The following is a 23,439-nucleotide window of genomic DNA, read 5'->3' as shown; positions in this document are numbered from 1 at the left end:
GACTCCGGTCGTACAGGGTCCGAACAGCCTGTATCAGGGGGTTCGGTACCCCATAATCCCGAAGCACCCCTTCACAGGACCACCTGAGGGACACGGTTGAACGCCTTCTCCAAGTCCACAAAACACATGTAGACTGGTTGGGCGAACTCCCATGCACCCTCGAGGACCCTGCCAAGGGTGTAGAGCTGGTCCACTGTTCCACGGCCAGGACGAAAACCACACTGCTCCTCCTGAATCTGGGATTCAACTTCCCGACGGATCCTCCTCTCCAGCACCCCTGAATAGACCTTACCAGGGAGGCTGACGAGTGTGAAACCCCTGTAGTTGGAACACACCCTCCGGTCTTCCTTCTTAAAAAGGAGGACCACCACCCCAGTCTGCCAATCCAGAGGCATTGTCCCCGATGTCCATGCGATGTTGCAGAGGTGTGTCAACCTTGACAGCACCACAATATCCATAGCCTTTAGGAATGAATCTCATCCACCCCCGGGGCCTTGCCACCGAGGAGCTTTTTAACCACCTCGGTGACCTCAACTCCAGAGATAGGAGAGCCCGCCTGAGAGAACCCAGACTATGCTTCCTCATGGGAAGGCATGTCGGTGGAATTGAGGTCTTCGAAGTATTTTCCCCACCGACTCACAACGTCCCGATTCGAGGTCAGCAGCGTCCCATCCCCACTATACACAGTGTGGATGGTGCACTGCATCCCCCTCCTGTGACGCCGGATGGTGGACCAGAATTTCCTCGAAGCCGTCCGGAAGTCTTTCTCCATGGCCTCACTGAACTCCTCCCATACCCGGGAGTTGCTTCAGCAACCACCTAAGCTGCAATCCTCTTGGTCAGCCGATGCCCATCAGCTGCCTCAGGAGTCCCACAGGCCAAAAAGGCCCGATAGGACTCCTTCTTCAGCTTGACTGCATCCCTCACCGTTGGTGTCCACCAACGGGTACGTGGATTGCCGCCACGAAATGCACCTTACGGCCGCAGCTCCGGTCGGCCGCCTCAGCAATGGAGGCACGGAACATGGTCCACTCGGACTTGATGTCCTCCGCCTCCCCCGGAACGTGAGCAAAGTTCTGTCGGAGGTGGGAGTTGAAACTCCTAACGGGATTCTGCAAGAAGTTCCCAGCAGACCCTCACAATACGCTTGGGGCTGCCAGGTCGGACCGGCATCTTCCCCCATCATCGGCGCCAACTCACCACCTGGTGGTGATCGGTTGATAGCTCCGCCCCTCTCTTCTCCAGAGTGCCCAAGACGTGCGGCCGTAAATCCGATGACACAACCACAAAGTCAATCTATCTGCGACCTACAGTGTCCTGGTGCCAAGTGCACGTGTGGACACCCTTATGCTTAAACATGGTGTTCGTTATGGACAATCCGTGATGAGCACAGAAGGCCAATAACAGAACACCGCTCGGGTTCTGTTCGGGGGGGGGGGGCGTTCCTCCCAATCATGCCCTTCCAGGTCTCACTGTCATTGCCCATGTGAGCATTGAAGTCCCCTAGCAGAACGATGGAGTCCACAGCGGGAGCGCTCTCCAGCACCCCCTCCAAGGACTCCAAAAAGGGTGGGTACTCTGAACTGCTGTTTGGTGCACAGCCACAAACAACAGTCAGGACCCGTCCCCCCACCCGAAGGCGGAGGGAGGCTATCCTCTCGACCACTGGGGTGAACCCCAACGTACAGGCGCCGAGCCGGGGGGCAATAAATATACCCACACTTGCTCTGCGCCTCTCACTGTGGCAACTCCAGAATGGAAGAGTCTCTAACCCTCCTCAAGAGGACTGGTACCAGAGCCCAAGCTGTTTGTTGGAGGAGAGTCCGACAATATCTGGTCGGAACTTCTCGACCTCACACACCAGCCTGGGCTCCTTTGTTGCCAAAGAGGTGACATTCCACGTCCCTTAAAGCCAGTTTCTGTAGCCGGATCGGATCGCCAAGGTCCCTGCCTTTGACCACCGCCCAGCTCGCTGTCGTCACAGGCTGTTTCGTACTCGAACGCTGGCAACTAGATCTATTCCACACATCAACCATCCACGTAATTTCTGAATATTACTCCACGGGGGACTAATATGCAAGTGCACCGGCCTGAGGTTACGCCTGTGCTGCTTTGGATAAGTCACAGGAGTTGACGAGAACAGAAAAAACACTTCTTCCGCTTCTGCTGTTAAGAAGTAATGGTACTTTTACTCTGTTACAATTATGTAAATGTCGCTCGCTTCTTTGTTATCAGTTATTGCTTTTTATCGCGAGACTACGACTTCGACTAACGCATTGGGCGCTCAAACCAATTTAAGCGCTAGTGATATTTAAATCTAGTTCACCAATCAAACGACACAAGAAAGTCACATGACCTCACACGTTGTCTTCTATTGGGCTTCCCAGGCATAGGTATTAACACGAGATAAGCCACCCCGGTGGATAATCGTGCCTACATGGCCACCATGTTGGGAAGGTCGTCATTACCATGAAAGCAACGGCGCGCTACTTGTTTACATTTAGATGAAAAAAAAGAGCAGCTTTCATGTATTGTAGGATTTGTCTGGCACTGTCTGCACAAACGTGGATGTTGCATTCCACTTATAACTTGAGAAAACACCTTGCAGTAAATTGCAGATGTTTTGTAGTAGTTTTGGCTTTGCATACAAAGGCGCACACACAGCAATATCAGAATTTGTACGTTTCACATTTTATTTATTTTATTGATATTCATGCTCTGTTGAAAATAATCTGAAAAATCTACCCACCTCTGGAGCAGACATTTATTGCTACTCTTATATTTAAGCAACATTTGTGCTCAACAGATCAGCCAGTGTCGAATTTGTTGCACTGGTCTTTTGTATTTTTGCGTTGAGGTGCTGCGTGTCGTGGCCCTGGTAGTGGTGCCAGCGGAACTGCGAAGCACACGTAACATTGGCAACAAGAGCTGATCTGTGAGTACATCTTGTATTAATTTGGAAATGCACCTACAGTTATCTAATTAGTTTACAGATGTTAATATGAAAAGTATTAAGTGACTGAGGGATGTTAGGGATTATGGCACAACACAGAATGAACTAACTTCTAATTCAGAAATGGCCAATCAAAACAGAAAAATACTCTACTTTATAATTTAGTGGAGGATGCATTTGCATCCCGTCTTTTTACGATCACTGGGCTTCATCTTGTCAAATCAAACACTGTCGGGGAGGCGAAACCAGAAGGAAGCCCAGATTTCCTTGCTGTCAGTTCTTCTTTGTTTTTGGGTCTGGTGTCCCTCATTTTCCTCTTGATAATACCTCATCGATTCTCAATGGGGTTTAGATCTGGCGAGTTGGCCGGCCAGTCAAACATTGTGATGGCATGGGCATCAAACCAAACCAGGTTTTGGTGCTTCTGGCGGTATTGGGCAGGGGTCAGGTCCTGTAGGAAGATCAAATCTGCATCTCCATACAGATCCTCAGCAGAAGGAATCATGAAGTCCTCTAAAACATTCTGGTAGACTGTTGCGGTGACCTTGGATTCAAGAAAGCAGAGTTTACCAATAGTTGCACTGGGCATTGCACCCCAAATAATGACTGACTGTGGATATTTCACACTGGATTTCATGATGGCACCTATCCGTGTGGACCCCTCTGTTTTGTGCTCTCTAGTATTGTCAATGTTTTTGTTTTTCGTTCGTCTTTTGAGACATTATGTGACTCACATACACAAGTTAAGACTTACTAATTATCAGGGCGTCTACCTCGGACTTTCTTTCGCCAATCCCCCCAGAATTTACTCACCGGAGGGGTGACTGTGGTCTATGGCGCATGGAGACGTAGGCGACGAAGGGGCAAGTGCGCTGGCATCCAAGTTCAGCTCCGCAAGAGAGGATACAGATTGGCGTTCCCTTCAATCCACCTCGCAAATCTACGCTCTCTACCAAACAAAATGGATGAGCATCTTAACCGTAACGACTTCAGACTTCCTGTGCTTTACGGAGACATGGCTTTGTGAGGGTGTCCCGATGGTGCCGTAATGCTTCTGGGCTTCCATCTTCACCGGGCAGACCGCGTCATGGAGTTATCGGGCAACAAACAAACAAAAGGCGGAGGCATTGCTTCTACAATCCCAATTCCCCCCTCCTGGAAGCCGTCACCTTATTGTGGTGGAGGGGTTTGTGTGTCCCAATGATCCTAGGAGCTAAGTTGTCTGGGGCTTCATGCCCCTGGTAGGGTCACCCATGGCAAACAGGTCCTAGGTGAGGGACCAGACAAAGCACGGCTAAAAGACTCCGATGATGAAAAGTGGATGGAGGTTTCCCTTGCCTGGACGCGGGTCACCGGGGTCCACCTCTGGAGCCAGGCCTGGAGGGTGGGGCTCGAAGGCGAGCACCTGATGGCCGGGCATAGCCCGAAAGGGTAACGTGGGTCCCCCTTCCCATGGGTTCACCACCTGTGGGAGGGACCATAAGGGTCGGTTGCAGTGTGAGCTGGGTGGTGGCCGAAGGCAGGGACCTTGGCGATCCGATCCCGGCTACAGAAGCTGGCTCTAGGTACGTGGAATGTCACATCTCTGGAAGGGAATTAGCCCGAGCTGGTGTTCGAGGTCAAGACGTTCCGACTAGATATAGTCGGACTCGCCTCCACACACGACTTGGGCTCTGGTACCAGTCCCCTCGAGAAGAGTTGGACTCTCTTCCACTCTGGAGTTGCCCACGGTGAGAGGTGCCGAGCAGGTGTGGGTATACTTATTGCACCCCGGCTCGGCGCCTGTATGTTGGGCTTCACCCCGGTGGACGAGAGGATAGCCTCCCTCCGCCTTCGGGTGGGGGGAACGGGTCCTGACTGTTGTTTGTGGCTATGCACTAAACAGCAGTTCAGAGTACCCACCCTTTTTGAAGTCCTTAAAGGGGGTGCTGGAGAGCGTTCCCGCTGGGGACTCCATCATTCTCCTGGGGGACTTCAATGCTCACATGGGCAATGACAGTGAGCCCTGGAAGGGCGTGATTGGGAGGAATGGCCCCCACGATCAGAACCTGTGCGGTGTACTGTTATTGGACTTCTGTGCTCGTCATGGATTGTCCATAACGAACACCATGTTCAAGCATAAGGGTGTCCACACGTGCACTTGGCACCAGGACACACTAGTTCACAGTTTGATGATCGACTTTGTGGTCGTGTCATCGGACTTGTGGCCACATGTCTTGGACACTCGGGTGAAGAGAGGGGCGGAGCTGTCAACTGATCACCACCTGGTGGTGAGTTGGCTCCGATGGTGGGGGAAGATGCCGGTCCGACGTGGCAGGCCCAAACGTATTGTGAGGGTCTGCTGGGAACGTCTGGAAGAATCCCCTGTCAGAAGGAGTTTCAACTCCCACCTCCGACAGAACTTTGCTCATGTTCCGGGGGAGGCTGGGGACATCGAGTCCGAGTGGACCATGTTCCACGCCTCCATTGCTGAGGCGGCCGACCGGAGCTGTGGCCGTAAGGTGGTCGGTCCCTGTCGTGGCGGCAATCCCCGAACCCGTTGTTGGACACCAACGGTGAGGGATGCTGTCATGCTGAAGGAGTCCTATTGTGCCTTTTTGGCCTGTGGGACTCCTGAGGCAGCTGATGGGTACCTGGTGGCCAAGCGGAATGCAGCTCTGGTGGTCACTGAAGCAAAAACTCTGGTATGGGAAGAGTTCGGTGAGGCCATGGAGAAAGACTTCCGGACGGCTTCGAGGAAATTCTGGTCCACCATCCGACGTCTCAGGAGAGGAAAGCAGTGCACCACCAACACTGTGTATAGTGGGGATGGGGCGCTGCTAACCTCGACTCGGGACGTTGAGAGTCGGTGGGGAGAATACTTCGAAGACCTCCTCAATTCCACCGACACGCCTTCCCATGAGGAAGCAGAGTGTGGGTTCTCTGAGGCGGGCTCTCCTATCTCTGGGTTTGAGGTCACCGAGGTAGTTAAAAGCTCCTCGGTGGCAGGGCCACGGGGGTGGATGAGATTCGCCCGGAGTTCCTAAAGGCTCTGGATGTTGTGGGGCTGTCCTGGTTGACACCCCTCTGCAACATCGCGTGGACATCGGGGACAGTTCCTCTGGATTGGCAGCCTGGGGTGGTGGTCCCCCTTTTTAAGAAGGGGGACCGGAGGGTGTGTTCCAACTACAGTGGAATCACACTGCTCAGCCTCCCTGGTAAGGTCTATTCAGGGGTGCTGGAGAGGAGGGTCCGTCGGGAAGTCGAATCTCAGATTCAGGAGGAGCAGTGTGGTTTTCGTCCTGGCCGTGGAACAGTGGACCAGCTCTACACCCTCTGCAGGGTCCTCGAGGGTGCATGGGAGTTCACCCAACCAGTCTACCTGTGTTTTGTGGACTTGGAGAAGGCGTTCGACCGTGTCCCTCGGGGAGTCCTGTGGAGGGTGCTTCAGGAGTATGAGGTACCGAACCCCCTGATACGGGCTGTACGACCGGAGTCAGAGTTTGGTCCGCATATCCGGCAGTAAGTCGGACTCGTTCCCGGTGAGGGTTGGACTCCGCCAAGGCTGCCCTTTGTCACCGATTCTGTTCATAACTTTTATGGACAGAATTTCTAGGCGCAGCCAAGGCGAAGAGGGGGTCCGGTTTGGTGGCCTCAGTATTGCATCTCTGCTTTTTGCTGATGATGTGGTTCTGTTGGCTTCATCAAGCCGTGAGCTCCAACTCTCACTGGAGCAGTTCGCAGCCGAGTGTGAAGCGGCTGGGATGAGAATCGGCACCTCCAAATCTGAGACCATGGTCCTCAGTTGGAAAAGGGTGGCATCCCCTCTCCGGGTCGGGGATGAGATCCTGCCCCAAGTGGAGGAGTTAAAGTATCTTGGGGTCTTGTTCACGAGTGAGGGAAGAATGGAACGGCAGATCGACAGACGGATCGGTGCGGCGTCTGCAGTGATCCGGACTTTGTAACGGTCCGTTGTGGTAAAGAAGGAGCTAAGCCGAAAAGCGAAGCTCTCAATTTACCGGTCGATCTTCGTTCCTACCCTCACCTATGGTCATGAGCTTTGGGTCGTGACCGAAAGAACGAGATCCCGGATACAAGCGGCCGAAATGAGTTTCCTCCGCAGGGTTTCCGGGCTCTCCCTTAGAGAGAGGGTGAGAAGCTCGGTCATCCGGGAGGATCTCAGAGTAGAGCCGCTGCTCCTCCGCATTGAGAGGAGCCAGATGAGGTGGCTGGGGCATCTGATTCGGATGCCTCCCTGGTGAAGTATTCCGGGCACGTCCCACCGGGAGGAGACCCCGGGACGACCCAGGACACGCTGGAAGGGACTACGTCCTTCGGCTGGCCTGGGAACGCCTCGGGATCCCTCCGAAAGAGCTGCATGAAGTGGCTGGGGAGCGGGAAGTCTGGGCGTCCCTGCTAAAGCTACTGCCCCCGCGACCCGAGCCGGATAAGCGGTAGAAAATGGATGGATGGATAATTTAATTGTAGTAAGTTAGCACCCATTATTTCTGTAATGTAATGTTGGTTTGACCTGACTGATTAGAATACACGATCTGACTAGCACAGTAAGTTCCAACCTTATGGAGCATAGGAACATATTTTACAATTGAAAAATCTCACGGCACTCCAACAAACAAAAATATCACAAAACGTGGCTACATTAATTACTGTATTTTCTTCCTGGCATCTAATAAAAGACCATTCATTTGTTCTGTCTGTCTCTATACCTCACTGGCATAAATCGAGGAAAAAAGATACATTATTTATTATAAATATATTTTTAGCGCAATTATGTACAGTAAATGAACAGGGGCCTCATGTACAAAAGGTGCGTACGCACAAAAATGTGGCGTACGTTCTTTTTCACTGCAAAGGTCAGATGTGTCGAGTGAAATGACCGTGGAAATGTGCAATGCCTCACACCAACTACATGGCTGGCGTACGCACGTTTCTACAGCTTTGAGTTCTTTGGCGACACTTAGAGGTGATGCTGGGAAACTGTTAACATAAATCTGCACATCAGAGACACATGAACAATTAGCACTGATGAACAATTAATGCCCGGCAACATTTGATTTCAACAATGTAATTGAGGCAAGGACTCAGAATTCATTTGTTAACCAGTGTATTTAATGAATCACTGATATTTGTGAGGACACCTATTAATTGATCCAGGAGATCATTTATGCCGCCTATTGCCCTCACAATCGCTTCTGACTCCAGCACATGTACTGAAAAAAAGTCCTTTGGATGTACTTCATTTGAACATGTACATTGGTTGCACATGATTAAAATGTGTTAAAATGACTTTTTTTATTTTTTGTTTTAGGAGAAGAGGGGTAAATTATGTAATTTTAACAGTTTAATCACGTGCAACCGATGTACGTTCAAATTAAGTAAATTCAAAGGACTCTTCTTATCAGTCTGCAGAGTCCTTTGAATTTACTTAATTTGAACATGTACATCGGTTGTACATGATTAAAATGTGTTGAACTGACATAATTTACCGCTCTTCTAAAAAAATAAAAGATTTTTTCCCAGTGTGTCTTCTCTACTGTGTATTAAAATAATAAATTGAGTCATCAAAAAGGACTCAAAGTTTTTCTTATCACCTCTTTAATATGCTGATGTGCTTCTATTTGAATTCAAAAGATTGATTACAAATACCATGCATACATTTACGCATGAAACTTTATCTCACAGGGCTGAGTGTAAGTTACTGTATGAATACATTTGTTCTGAGTTGTAAAAATACATGGTATAAACCTTGTGGGGTGATCAGAGTCAGCCACGTGAGAGTAGTGTCACCCATGATCGCAGCAATTCTCCCCTCGAACAGGGTGAGGCCCTCTGCACCGGTTCTTCCGCCTGTTTTGGCCACACTTTGGCGGTGGAAGCTGTCCTCCGCTTCATATCCACCTTAATGTCTGACCACTTCTTTTGTAGTTCAGCGGGTGTGCGCTGTTCCAACCCCACAGCATCGACAGCCGCACACGCGCTTCCCATTCGCTCCTCTTTCGCGTGTTGTTAACGCTTGAGGACAGCGTGCCATAGATGATTTTCTTGCGCACCTCCACTTCATTGAGCAACTTTACATCCATCCATCCATCCATCCATTTTCTGAGCCGCTTCTCCTCACAAGGAGTCGTGCTGGAGCCTATCCCAGCTATCATCGGGCAGGAGGCGGGGTACACCCTGAACTGGTTGCCAGCCAATCGCAGGGCACATGCAAACAAACAACCATTTGCACTCACATTCACACCTACGGGCAATTCACAGTTGTCAATCAACCTACCACGCATGTTTTTGGGATGTTGGAGGAAACCGGAGTGCCCGGAGAAAACCCACGCAGGCACGGGGAGAACATGTAAACTCCACACAGGCGGGGCCGGGGATTGAACCCCGGTCCTCAGAACTGTGAGGCAGACTCTCTTACCAGTCGGAGGAAACCGGAGTGCCCGGAGAAAACCCACTCAGGCACAGGGATAACATGCAAACTCCACACAGGCGGGGCCGGGGCTTGAACCACGGTCCTCAGAACTGTGAGGCAGATGCTCTAACCGTGCCGCCAACTTCACATTCAGAAAAATATTTTTTCTTCATTGCCTTGCTCATTGTCTTTTTTCTCTATCATGCCGAGGTCGGGATCTCAGGTGCAGGGTTCATTTAAATATGATTTGCATCATTGAATGTGGGCGTCGACAGGGAAGGGTTGGCTACTCCAGCATGTGCGCTCATTTCCACGTTGATTGGAATGTACGAAGGAAATGTGCTGGATTCATGCGTACGCACAGATTCATACATCTGGATATTTTTGTGTGTACGACGTTTTCTGGATTTGAGCATACGCCATGTTTTAGTAGGAAATCCATGCAAGTCTCTGTACATGAGGCCCCAGGTCATTTAAATAGCCACAGTCCTCCATCTTGTGAGCTGCTCTGTCATCGGTTAAACCTTTTTTTTTTTCAACTCTCTGATCGGTGATCTGCCCCAAAAATCCTGATCTTGTAAAGCCTAGTCACTAGTGGCGTTCATGTAAAGTTCTTTCCAGCTACAGAAGCTGGCTCGAAGTACGTGGAATGTCACCTCTCTGGAAGGGAAGGAGCCCGAGCTGGTGTTCGAGGTCAAGAAGTTCCGACTAGATATAGTCGGACTCGCCTCCACACACGACTTGGGCTCTGGTACCAGTCCTCTCGAGAGGAGTTGGACTCTCTTCCACTCTGGAGTTGCCCACGGTGAGAGGCGCAGAGCAGGTGTGGGTATACTTATTGCCTCTTATTGTTCACCCCGCTGGACGAGAGGGTAGCCTCCCTCCGCCTTCGGATGGGGGGACGGGTCCTGATCTGTTGTTTATGCCTTTGCACCAAACAGCAGTTCAGAGTACCCACCCTTTTTTGAGTCCTTGGAGGGGGTGCTGGAGAGCGCTCCTGCTGGGGACTGGGGACTCCATCGTTCTGCTGGGGGACTTCAATGCTCACGTGGGCAATGACAGTGAGACCTGGAAGGGTGTGACTGGAAGGAACAGCCTCTGTGCTCATCACGGATTGTCCATAGTGAACACCATGTTCAAGCATAAGGGTGTCCCCACACGTGCACTTGGCACCATGACACCCTAGGTCGCAGATAGATTGACTTTGTGGTTGTGTCATAGGACTTACAGCCGCACGTCTTGGGCACTCTGGTGAAGAGAGGGGCGGAGCTGTCAACCGATCACCACCTGGTGGTGAGTTGGCGCAGATGATTGGGGAAGACGCCGGTCCGACCTGGCAGCCCCAAATGTATTGTGACTGTCTGCTGGGAACGTCTGGCAGAATCCCCTGTCAGAAGGAGTTTCAACTCACACCTCCGACAGAACTTCGCTCATGTTCCGGAGGAGGCGCGGGACATTCACTCTGAGTGGACTATATTCCGCGCCTCCATTGCTGAGGTCGTCGACCGGAGCTGTAGCCGTAAGGTGGTCGGTGCATGTCATGGCGGCAATCCCCGAAACCTTTGGTGGGGACTAATGGTGGGGGATGCCGTCAAGATGGAGGAGTCCCATCAGGCCTTTTTTTGGTGGTCCCCTGGACCACTGCTGGACAGGAGGGTTCGCCTAGAAGTCAAATCTCAGATTCTGGAGGAGTAGTGTGGTTTTCATCCTGGCCATGGAACAGTGGACCAGCTCTACACCCTATGCAGGGTCCTCGAAGGTGCATGGGAGATCGCCCAACCAGCCTACATGTTATGTGAACTTGGAGAAGGCATTCGACAGTGTCCCTCGGGCAGTCCTTTGGGGGTGCTTCAGGAGTATGGGGCACTGAACCCCCTGGTACGGGCTCTTCGGTCCCTGTACGACCAATGGCAAGAGATTGGTCCACATTCCCGGCAGTAAGTCGGACTCTTTTTCCGGTGAGGGTTGGACTCCGCCAAGGCTGCCTTTGTCACCGATTCTGTTCATTACTTTTATGGAGAGAATTTCTTGGCGCAGCCGAGGGATAGAGGTGGTCCGGTTTGGTGGCCTCATTATTGTATCCCTGATTTTTGCAGATGATGTGGTTCTGTTGGCTTCATCAACCCGTGATCTGCAACTCTCACTGGAGCAGTTCGCAGCAGTGTGTGAAGTGACTGAGATGAAAATCAGCACCCCCAAATCTGAGACCATGGTCCTCAGTTGGAAAAGCGTGCCGTGCCGGCTACAGGTCGGGGATGTGTTCCTGCCCCAAATGGAGGAGTTCAAGTACCTTGGGGTCTTGTTCACGAATGAGGCAAGAATGGAACGGGGGATCGACAAGCGGATCGGTGCAGTGTCTGCAGTGATGGGGACTTTGTATCTGTCTGTTGTGGTGAAGAAGGAGCTAAACCGAAAGGCGAAGCTCTCAATTTACTGGGCGATCTTTGGTCACGAGCTGTGGGTCGTGACCGAAAGAACAAGATCCCTGACACGAGCGGCTGAAATTAGTTTCCTCCCTTAGCGAGAGGGTGAGAAGCTCGGTCATCCGGGAGGGGTTCAGAGTCACTGCTCCTCCGCATTGGGAGGAGCCAGATGAGGTGGCTTGGGCATCTGATTAGGATGCCTCCCTGGTGAGGTGTTCCGGGCACGTCCTACCGGGAGCAGACCCTGGGGACGACCAAGGTCACACTGGAGAGATTGTCTCCCGGCTGGCCTCGGAAGGCCTCGGGATACCCCCCGGAAGAGCTGGATGTAGTGGCTGGGGAGAGGTAAGTCTGGGCGTCCCAGCTAAAGCTACTGTCCCCGTGACCCGACCTCGGATAAGCGGAAGAAAATGCATTGATGGATGGATTCTAATATGCTGTATAGGACGGCGATGCAGACTAAATGTCTTTTGCGGAGCCAATCAATGACGTCATTGATTGGATCAGCGAATTATGACATTAAAGCCTATCAGCCGATCAGCATAAAATGCTAATTATTGGCCTATACCGATGAAGCCGATTCGGTGTTAAGTCTTGTGTGTGTGTGTGTGTGTGTGTGTGTGTGTGTGTGTGTGTGTGTGTGTACGTACACATATATAAAAACACACACAGACACAGTTAGGTTATTTGGTTTTATGCATGGAGAATAACATACCCGCAGTGAAAAGTTATTAACGGACAAGCTGTTACAAAAATGTATACATTTGGAACTCTGAGCAAAAATGGTTGTCAATAAGTGTAGCGTACTAATTTTTGAAAATCTTAAATCTCCTGGTCAATTCAGTTATTTTTCCATTCTCCCCTCAGGTAGCAGACGTATGATTGATGTCATGGATGTTAGCACTCAGAAGGGGACAGAGATGTCCATGGCCCAGTGGACACGGTACTATGAGAGTTCTTCATCTCAGCGAGAGAAGCTCTACAATGTTATCAGCCTGGAGTTCAGCCACACAAAGCTGGAAAACCTGGTCAAGAGACCTAGCACGGTATATACATGCATGTATAAATGCATAAACTGAACATTAAAGTGTGCACTCAGTTCCTCCTAGTTTTCAAGAATATGATTATCTTATCCTTTTCAGACCTTGCCAAGGTCTGCAGAGTTTCCCCTAACTAAACTTCTCCTTCACTTTAATCCTGTTGTTGCGTATATAGGTGTGAAATAAAAACATTATTAATTTGTAAAGTGGTTGGAGGATATCTTTGCGTTCTCCTTCATTCCCCTTGGGTCCATTTAAAGTGAAACAGCTCGAGGCAAAGTATAAACTTAGAAAGTCCTATAGTCTCATTGTAACAATTCGGTATACAGGTGTAGTGTGAATCGGTATTTCAATAAATGGACGACATTTTTTGTAAGATCACAAAAGGGACCGCCAGCAATACCTCCTGTGACCACTAGTCAGATAAAGTAAAACTAAGTGTTATGACATTATATACAGAATATACGATCTTTATCGTTAAAAGGGGCACCACATTGCTTTGTTTGTGATGAACAGGTCCAAGCAACGACAAAACTTCAAATCAGTCATTCCTGAAGGGTTGCTACATTAATGTAATTTGGGTAGTTCTCTGACTTTTGACTTTCAAATATTTGAGTAAAGAACTACAAGGTCAGATGTCAGATTTAATTTCTAATTCTACAAGTACAGAGTAAAATGCAATCACTGGGAAAAGGCTAGAACATTTTCAGTATATTCTTCTTAAAGGGATCGGAAACATGACATGACATGACACGGTGAATGTGTCTGCCGTCTGTGAACTGTTACGTGGGCCAAGGGTGATATTCGTGAAACTTTCCCACTCGTAATATTAATCCCAATGTGATGCACCAATTTGTACTTAATTTGGTAAATAGCAAAATTTGACTCATGGTTTGAAGTGGCGGGCAAGGATGCTGCATCCAATGAGGAGGAAGTTTCCCCGTGGCCAAAACCGCGGTTCCACTTTGGCCAAGAATAGTTCAGTGACAACGGCACGTAAACGCCAGCCGGCGGTACAGACCCAAAATGTGGAGGGGAAAAATAACAGATGAGAGCGCTCATTTTGCCGCGTGTGAACGGTGTAAATGGTTTCATCGTTTTACCCCTGTTTCGTAAAATGCTTCAATCAGCCGGCTAGCTGGCTGGCTAAGCTTACAGCCTTACGGGCTTTAGCGACCCGATGCCGCTTGCCACCTAATATTAAATGTTATTCACTTTAAGTTAATTTAATAATATCTGTTCCAATAATTTTGCTCACTTGAAAAGTGGGTGGTTTCAAACAAAAGGTGCTCTGTCCTGAGTTGTTTAACACATCTAGATGTAAATACCATGGAATAAAAACTGGAATTCTGAACTTTTATCTCTTGTTAGTATACAACAAAAACAAAGAAATTGACACCTTGCCTTCCAAAACGTTTGGAGGGGAGTGTGTGTGTGTGTGTGTGTGTGTGCGCGTGTGCGCACGCGCGTACACACACACACACACACTGGGTACGGAAAGTATTCAGACGCCCTTAAATTTTTCACTTTGTTAGATTGCACCCATTTGCGAAAATCATTGTTTCTTTTTTTGTTTTCCTCCCCTCAATGTACACACAGCACCCCATATTGACAGAAAAAAACTGAATTGTTGAAATCTTTGCAGATTTATTAAACAAGAAAAACTGAAATGTCTCACAGCCATAAGTATTCAGACCCTTTGCTCAGTATTTCGTAGAAGCACCCTTTTGAGCTCATACATCCATGAGACTTTTTGGGAATTATGCACCAAGTTTTTCACACCTGGATTTGGGGATCCTCTGCCATTCCTCCTTGCAGATCTCTCCAGTTCTGTCAGGTTGGATGGTGAACATTAGTGGACAGCCATTTTCAGGTCTCTCCAGAGATGCTCAATTGGGTTTAAGTCAGGGCTCTGGCTGTGGGCCATTCAAGAACAGTCACTGAGTTGTTCTGAAGCCACTCCTTCGTTATTTTAGCTGCGTGCTTTGGGACATTGTCTTGTTGGAAGGTGAACCTTTGGCCCAGTCTGAGGTCCTGAGCACTCTGGAGAAGGTTTTCGTCCAGGATATCCCTGTACTTGGCCGCATTCATCTTTCCTTCAATTGCAACCATTCGTCTTGTCCCTGCAGCTGAAAAACACCCCCACTGCTTGATGCCAGATCTGTACCTTGCCACAATTATGTCTCTAAGCTATTCAGGCAGTTCTTTTGACCTCATAATTTTCAATTGCTTTGACATGCACTGTGAGCTGAAAGGTCTTATATAGACAGGTGTGTGGCTTTCCGAATCAAGTCCAATCAGTATAATCAAATACAGCTGGACTCCAATGAAGGTGTAGAACCATCTCAAGGATGATCAGAAGAAATGGACAGCACCCGAGTTCAATATGAGTGTCAAAGCAAAGGGTCTGAATACTTATGGCTGTGTGATATTTCAGTTTTTCTTGTTTAATAAATCTGCAAAAATGTCAACAATTCCGTTTTTTTCTGTCAATATGGTGTACATGGGGGGGGGGGGGGGAGCTTAAATTATTTCAACAAATAGCTGCAATATAACAGTGAAAAATTTAAGGGGGTCTGAATGCTTTCCGTACCCACTATAGTTGACAACTTGCTGGAATGTATTACATAACATAAACAATGTAAATATGTATTTTAACTGACCCGTCAGAGGACTAAGACACCGGGGTGTAGTTACTCTAGCCACCAACTGAACTTGCCATCATCAAACCATACATGTTTGAGCTGATCAGGAGGTCGGAAACTGACTGATGACGACGAGCAGCCAAGTAGCAACTGTACAACAGAAAAAGAGTGGCCACAGGGTCGTTTTGACGGTATGTCAAAAGCATGTCTTTTTATACAGTCATAGCTAGAAATAATGGCACCCCGTGGGTGCCAATATTTTTTAGCATGAGTATACATATTATACTGTATATTCATGTTTCAGTGACATGGTACAAGCTTTTACATAGTATGCAGTATTCCTATATATTGTGTGCCCTTCGCTCAAGGAGCTTTATAACACGCCGCACTGAAAGTCATATAGGCAAAAGTACAAGCGACAGTACTGTAAAGTACTGCGTAGGTCTTTCCCCCCCCCCTAATGCTCAGTGCATAATAACCATATTATAGTAGTAGGTGTGTATATATATATATATATATATATATATATATATATATATATATATATATATATATATATATATATATATATATATATATATATGTATATATATATATATGTATATGTATATATATATATATGTATATGTATTTGTATATATATATATATATATGTATATGTATATATATATATATATATATATATATATATATATATATATATATATATGTATATATATATGTATATGTATATATATATATGTATATGTATATATGTATATGTATATATATATATGTATATGTATATGTATATATATATATATATATGTATATATGTATATATATGTATATATATATATGTATATATATATGTATGTATATATATATATATATATATATATGTATATATATATATGTATGTATATATATATATATATATATATGTATATATATATATATATGTATATATATATATGTATATATATATGTATATATATATATATATATATATATGTATATATATATATGTATATATATATATATATATGTATATATATATATATATATATATATATATATATGTATATATATATATATATATATATGTATATATATATATATATATATATATGTATATATATATATATATATATGTATATATATATATATATATACATATATATGTATATATATATATATATATATGTATATATATATATATATATATATATATGCAAGGAAATCCTCACCTTGTCTGTGCCGCTTCGCCGCTGCACCGTAGCGACTGCAAGATTTAGTTCTCTTGCTGGCGGTTGAGGTCCCGATGGCAGTCGTAAAAATAGTTGGCACCCCAGCTGGTTTCAGCCTCTGCCTTACTATATCCGTGCATCCAATGCTTTCTGCAAGTCTTTCTCAAAACACCCCAGTTCGAAGTGATCGGCACAGAGTTTGGAATACTGCGAGGCACCCATAGCTTGACCACGTTTCTTCCCCTGTGGCTTCCCTATCCACTGGTCAAGTATTCATTTTTCACTTGGAAAGTCAAAGAAGCTCTTGCCACTGCCTGAACCATTTGTACAACCAAATGCCACACAGTAAACCATCGCGACATCGCTAAATCATACGACAACCCCAATTCCAATGAAGTTGGGACGTTGTGTTAAACAAATAAATACAGAATACAATGATTTGCGAATCATGTTCGACCTATATTTTATTGAATACACTACAAAGACAAGATATTTAATGTTCAAACTGATAAACTTTGTTTTTAGCAAATAATAATTAACTTAGAATTTTATGGCTGCAACATGTTCCAAAAAAAGCTGGGACAGGGTCATGTTTACCACTGTGTTATGTTGAAGCTTTGTAGGTGGAATTCTTTCCTATTCTTGCTTGATGTACAGCTTCAGCTGTTCAACAGTCCGTGGTCTCCGTTGTCAGTATTTCACGCTTCATAATGTGCCACACATTTTCAATGGGAGACAGGTCTGGACGGCAGGCATGCCAGTCTACTACCCGCACTCTTTTAGCCACGCTGTTGTAACACGTGCAGAATGTGGTTTGAAAAAAGCGTTGCTTGAATGGCAGCACGTGTTTCTCCAAAACCTGTATGTACCTTTCAGGAATAATGGTGCATTAATGGTGCCTTCACAGATGTGTAAGTTACCCATGCCATTGACACTAACACAGCCACATACCATCACAGATACTGGCTTTTGAATTTAGCGTGCATAACAGATGGTCCTTTTCCTCTTTGGCCCGGAGGACACGACGTCCACAATTTCCAAAAACAATTTGAAATGTGGACTCGTCGGACCACAGAACACTTTTCCACTTCATCAGTCCATCTTAGATTAGCTCGGGCCCACAGAAGCCAGCGGAGTTTCTGGGTGTTGTTGATAAATGGCTTTTGGTTTGGGTAGTAGAGTTTCAAATTGCACTTACGGATGTTGCACTGAACTGTATTGACTGACATTGATTTTCTGACGTGTTCCTGAGCCCATGTGGTGATATTTTTTACACATTGATGTCAGTTTTTGATGCAGTGCCGCCTGAGGGATCGAAGGTCACGGGCATTCAATGTTTGTTTTTGGCCTTGCCGCTTACATGCAGTGATTTCTCCAAATTCTCTGAACCTTTTGATGATGATATGGACCGGAGATGATGAAATCCCTAAATTCCTTGCAATTGTACGTTGAGGAATATTGCCCTGAAACTGTTCGACTATTTTCTCACGCACTTGTTCACAAAGAGGTGAACCTCGCCCCAGCTTTGCTTGTGAATGACTGAGCAATCATTTTCTACTCAATCATGGCACCCACCTGTTCCCAATTAGCCTGTTCACCTGTGGGATGTTCCAAACAGGTGTTTGATGAGCATTCCTCAACTTTCTCAGTATTTTTTGCCACGTGTCCCAGCTTTTTTGGAACACGTTGCAGCCATAAAATTCCAACTTAATGATTATTTGATGAAAACAATAAAGTTGATCAGTTTTAACATTAAATATCTTGTCTTTGTCGTGTATTCAATTAAATATAGGTCAAACATGATTTACAAAATCATTGTATTCTGTTTTTATTTATGTTTAACACAACGTTCCAACATCATTGGAATTGGGGTTGTACAAGGACGGGAACGATAGGACACAATGCCGAAAGAATGAATGATTGTTGTGCAATTTAACAGTATGCAGAATTATTTTTATCCTATTACATAATATACTACAGTAACTGTCCCACCGTAATGTTCCTGACCTAATTTAAAAATATGGAAATACAAATTGTTCTGCAAGTGAATTTCTATACGTTGGCAGCTCCGCATTCATAACCATAAATGCAATTTTCCTAATAAATTTCTCTCTGGTTTTCGGCTGTGGGCTCCTCATTTTCGGTTTTCTGTTTCGGCCAGAAATTTTCATTTCGGTACATCGTTACTTTTGATATTGCTCTGTGTTTTTGCTTTATTACTTTATACGTTATTGCTATGGCATTCTGTTGCTCCAGATGTTGCTTTGAATTGCAATGTGGTTGTGTATGTGTGTAAACAGAATTTTCTTTTTTTATTTGAGCCGGTGGGGTGTGGGAGTTTTGGAATTGGTAGAGGTGGATATGTTTTTATGTTTGTTGTGTATTATGTATGTATGTTTTACCTTAATTTTTATTTGTGTTGGGACCCCTTAGAAATTTTTATATTGAACTTATAATTGATTAGTGGAAGTCGAATTTTGTTCATGACAAAATATTTTTCTTTTTTTGTTGTTGTTGTTGTTGTTGTAGCTTGATCTTATAGACTGGGTTGACAACATGTGGCCCCGTCACCTGAAAGAGAGACAGCGAGACTCAACCAACTCAATCAGTGATATGCAGTATCCCAAAGTACAAAAGTAATGGCTCCCATGTTTAATTTATTTTGACAAATTTCTAGATGTTCAAATTTACTGCTGGTGTTCTTGCACAGGTACTGTCTGATGAGTGTGGAGGGATGCTACACAGACTTTCACATAGACTTCGGAGGAACATCTGTGTGGTATCATGTTCTAAGAGGAAGCAAGGTGTGTTTACAATTGCAATGAGTTTGTCAGCCTCTCCTGTGACAGTTACGTAAGTGATTACTGTCCTATGCTGAAGGTATTGATAGAGATTACATTTCAACTATTGTTTTTACCAATAAAAATTTACATTTTTGCCACAGAAACAATTGGTTGAGTTAAAGCCCAGTATTGCGTCACATGAACGTTGAACCTGCATATCTGTTAGGGCTGGACCTTGTTAAGAACCTCACAATTCAATTTGATTGAAATATTTTTAGGTTGAAATTTAATATAAATTCTTACGGTTGTGATTCAATTTGATATTGATTTCAATGCTCCGATATTGATCCATTGAGAAGTAGAAATACAAAGTAATTAAGAGTAAACTTAGACAATCTTGAAATATTTGTATTTTTAATGCCATGTAAACATGACCCTGTAACGTCAATTTTGACAATTTAGATTTTTTATGCCATGTAAACGAGACATGTCACGTCACATTTTTAAGCAATAATAAAACATCTGAAAATAAAAAAAATACAATGTATTTATGCACATGGAGTTCAAAAGCAGTGTATAAACACCATCCATCCATTTTCTACCGCTTATCCAAGGTCGGGTCGCGGGGGCAGTAGTAGCTTTAGCAGGGACGCCCAGACTTCCCTCTCCCCAGCCACTTCATCCAGCTCTTCCGGTGGGATCCCGACGCGTTCCCAGGCCAGCCGAGAGATGTCGTCTCTCCAGCGTGTCCTGGGTCATCCCCGGGGTCTCCTCCCGGTGGGACGTGCCCGGAACACATCACCGGGGAGGCATCCGGGAGGCATCCAAATCAGATGCCCCAGCCACCTCATCTGGCTCCTCTCAATGTGGAGGAGCAGTGGCTTTACGCTTGTATCCGGGATCTTATTCTTTCGGTCATGACCCGCAGGTCGTGACCATAGGTGAGGATAGGAACGCAGATCGACCGGTAAATTGAAAGCTTTGCCTTTCTGCTTAGCTCCTTCTTTACCACAATGGACCGATACAAAGTCCGTATCACTGCAGACGCTGCACCGATCCGCCTGTCGATCTCCCGTTCCATTCTTCCCTAACTCGTGAACAAGACCCCAAGATACTTGAACTCCTCCACTTGGGGCAGGATCTCGTCCCCGACCTGGAGAGGGCACGCCACCCTTTTCCGACTGAGGACAATTGTCTCGGATTTGGAGGTGCTGATTCTCTTCCCAGGCGCTTACAGAATTTCCTCGAAGCTGTCTGGAAGTCTTTCTCCATGGCCTCACTGAACTCCTCCCATGCCCGGGTTTTTGCTTCAGCGACCACCAAAGCTGCATTCCGCTTGGCCAGCCGGTACCCATCAGCTGCCTCAGGAGTCCCACAGGCCAAAAAGGCCCGATAGGACTCCTCCTTCAGCATGACGGCAACACTCATCATTGGTGTCCACCAATAGGTTCAGGGACTGCCGCCACGACAAGCAATTAAATATAGGTTGAACATGATTTGCAAATCTGTTTTTATTTGTTTAACACAACGTCCCCACATCATTGGAATTGGAGTTCCATCCATCCATCTATCCAATTTCTACTGCTTATCCGAGATCGGGTCGCGGGGGCAGTAGCTTTAGCAGACTAAACGCCACGACAGCCACCGACCACCTTACAGCCACAGCTCCAGTCGGCCGCTTCAGCAATGGAGGCGCGGAACCTGGTCCACTCTGACTCGATGTCCCCCGGCTACCCCGGCACATGAGCAAAGTTCTGTCGGAGGTGGGAGTTGAAACTCCTTCTGACAGGGGTTTCTGCCAGACGTTCCCAGTAGACCCTCACAATATGTTTGGGTCTCTCATGTCGGACCGGCATCTTCCCTCACCATCGGAGCCAACTCACCACAGGGTGGTGATCAGTTGACAGCTCCGCCCTTCTCTTCACCCGAGTGTCCAAGACATGGGGCCGCAAGTCCGATGACACGACCACAAAGTCGATCATCCAACTGCGTTTTGAATAAATGTAACTTTTAAAAGTTTAGTTAAGATTTGTTTAATGTCAAATTGTTTGAGACTTCACTGTTGTGTCAAGATGCCAAACAGAAAAGGGGAAACTCAAGCTTAATTTTTCTCAAGTTAAGCACTTTATTTGAACATGTTTAAGTTCCTTTTTTTATTTACTTGGCCTCATTGTAAAATGCAGCCCTACTTTTATTTAGTGAATGAAACAACATTCCACAGATGTGCTCATACAGTATGTTTGATTACAGGGCAGCATTTGTAAGGTGTACAATTCTTTATTATTCTCTAATATCATTATATCAGTGGCATAAAAAAATAAAACATAGATACTAATTTATATTGTGAACATTTTTGGGGAAATATATTGTTCTAAAACATTTGCTATCGTGACAGGCCGAAACAGAATTTATTGAGAGAGCACAAGAGCAATGGATAACAAAAATATTGTACAAACAGTATAAAAGAAAAACTAAATGAAAATCTGCAATATAGCGGCACCGCGAAGCAAGGAGCATGATGTATCAGAGGATAACTGTATCCGTATTCCGTGATAAGTGGCAGGGATACATTGTTTCAGGGCTGGGACTCATTGTTTACATGACATGTGCATCCGGGACTCACAGTGTCAAATGATCTATGAAATGCATGTAAAGTTATTTACAGTGCCACCAGAAAGTATTCACACCCTTTCGCTTTCCTTCCACATTATGCTGTTACAGACGTATTTTAAAGCTGATTTGAGTGATTTTTTTATTTTTTTTAAAATTACATAAAATACCACATAATGACAAAGTAAAAACATATTTTCAGACATTTGTGTAAATTTATACAAATGTAAACATTCAATCATAATAGGTACATAATTATTCACATCCTTTGCAGGATCCTTTGCCTTTCCTCAAACTTAAACTCAGGTGCATCTGATTTCCACTGATCATCCTTAAGATGCTTCTTGAACTTGGAGTCCACCTGTGGTAAATTCAGCTTGATTGAACATCATTTGGAATGGCACACACCTGTCTATATCTCATAGTTGGCAGTGCATATCAGAGCAGAAATCAAGTCTAAGGAATTGTCTGCAGACCTGAGACCGGCTTGTGTCAAGCCAAAAATCTGGGAAAGGATACAAAAGAATTTCAGCAGCGTTGAAGCACCCGGAAAGCACTGTGGTCTTGATCATTTGGAAATGGAAGATGTTTGGAACCACCAGGACCATTCCTAGATCTGGCCATCCAACCAAGGTGACCAAGAACCCAATGATTACTAAGGTGGAGCTCGAGTGTTCCCTTGCGGAGATAGAAGCATCCAGACGGTCAACCATTGCTAACGCACTCCACCAATCAGGCCTTTATGGTAGCATGGCCAGACGGAAGCCACTTCTCACTAAAAGGCACATGGCAGCCACCTTGGAGTTTGCCAAAAGGCACCTTAAGGATTCTCTGACCTGAAGAAACAAAATTCTCTGGTCTGATGAAACCAAAATAGAACTATTTTGCCTGAATTGCAAGCGTCGTATCTGGAGAAGAAGAAGCACTGCTCATCACCTGGCTAACACCATTCCGACTGTGAAGCATGGTGGTGGGGCTGTTTTTCTGCTGCAGCAACTGGGCAACTAGTCCCCATAGAGAGTAAGATGACAGCTGCCAAATAAAGAGAAATTCTTCAAGAGAACTTGCTCCAGAGTGCTCTGGAACTCAGACTAGGGCGTTGATTCACCTTCCAACAAGACAATGTCCCAAAGCACACAGCTAAAATAACAAAGGAGTGGCTTCAAGAGCAGTCTGTGAATGTCCTTGTGGCCCAGCCAGAGCCCCGACTTGAATCCAATCGAACATCTCTGCAAAAACCTAGAAATGGCTGTCCACCGACGCTGCCCATCCAACCTGACTGACCTTGAAAGGATCAGCAGAGAGGAATGAGAGAAAATGCCCCAAAACAGGTGTGCCAAGCTCGTA

General features: G+C 45.9%; 1 protein-coding gene across 7 annotated transcripts in view; it reads left to right on the top strand.

Annotated features, from left to right (window-relative positions):
* The window catches only part of kdm2aa (lysine (K)-specific demethylase 2Aa), a 163,698-nt gene that overhangs the window by 12,111 nt on the left and 128,148 nt on the right, over positions 1-23,439 (top strand). For 6 of the 7 annotated variants that reach the window (XR_009768688.1, XR_009768689.1, XM_061678380.1 and 3 more), the window contains exons 5-7: positions 12,653-12,831; positions 19,229-19,335; positions 19,410-19,503. Coding sequence is in view for 5 of the 7 variants with exons in the window: in XM_061678380.1 (XP_061534364.1) it covers positions 12,653-12,831; positions 19,229-19,335; positions 19,410-19,503 (380 nt within the window). In the remaining 2 variants the exon portion in view is untranslated. The remainder of the gene's footprint in view (positions 1-12,652; positions 12,832-19,228; positions 19,336-19,409; positions 19,504-23,439) is intronic. The other variant, XM_061678383.1, reaches the window with a different exon arrangement.

This window comes from Phycodurus eques, chromosome 6, assembly GCF_024500275.1.
Source record: "Phycodurus eques isolate BA_2022a chromosome 6, UOR_Pequ_1.1, whole genome shotgun sequence".
NCBI classification, from domain to species: domain Eukaryota; kingdom Metazoa; phylum Chordata; class Actinopteri; order Syngnathiformes; family Syngnathidae; genus Phycodurus; species Phycodurus eques.
Note: the sequence above shows the minus strand (reverse complement) of the source record. Positions and strands in the feature narration are given on the sequence as shown.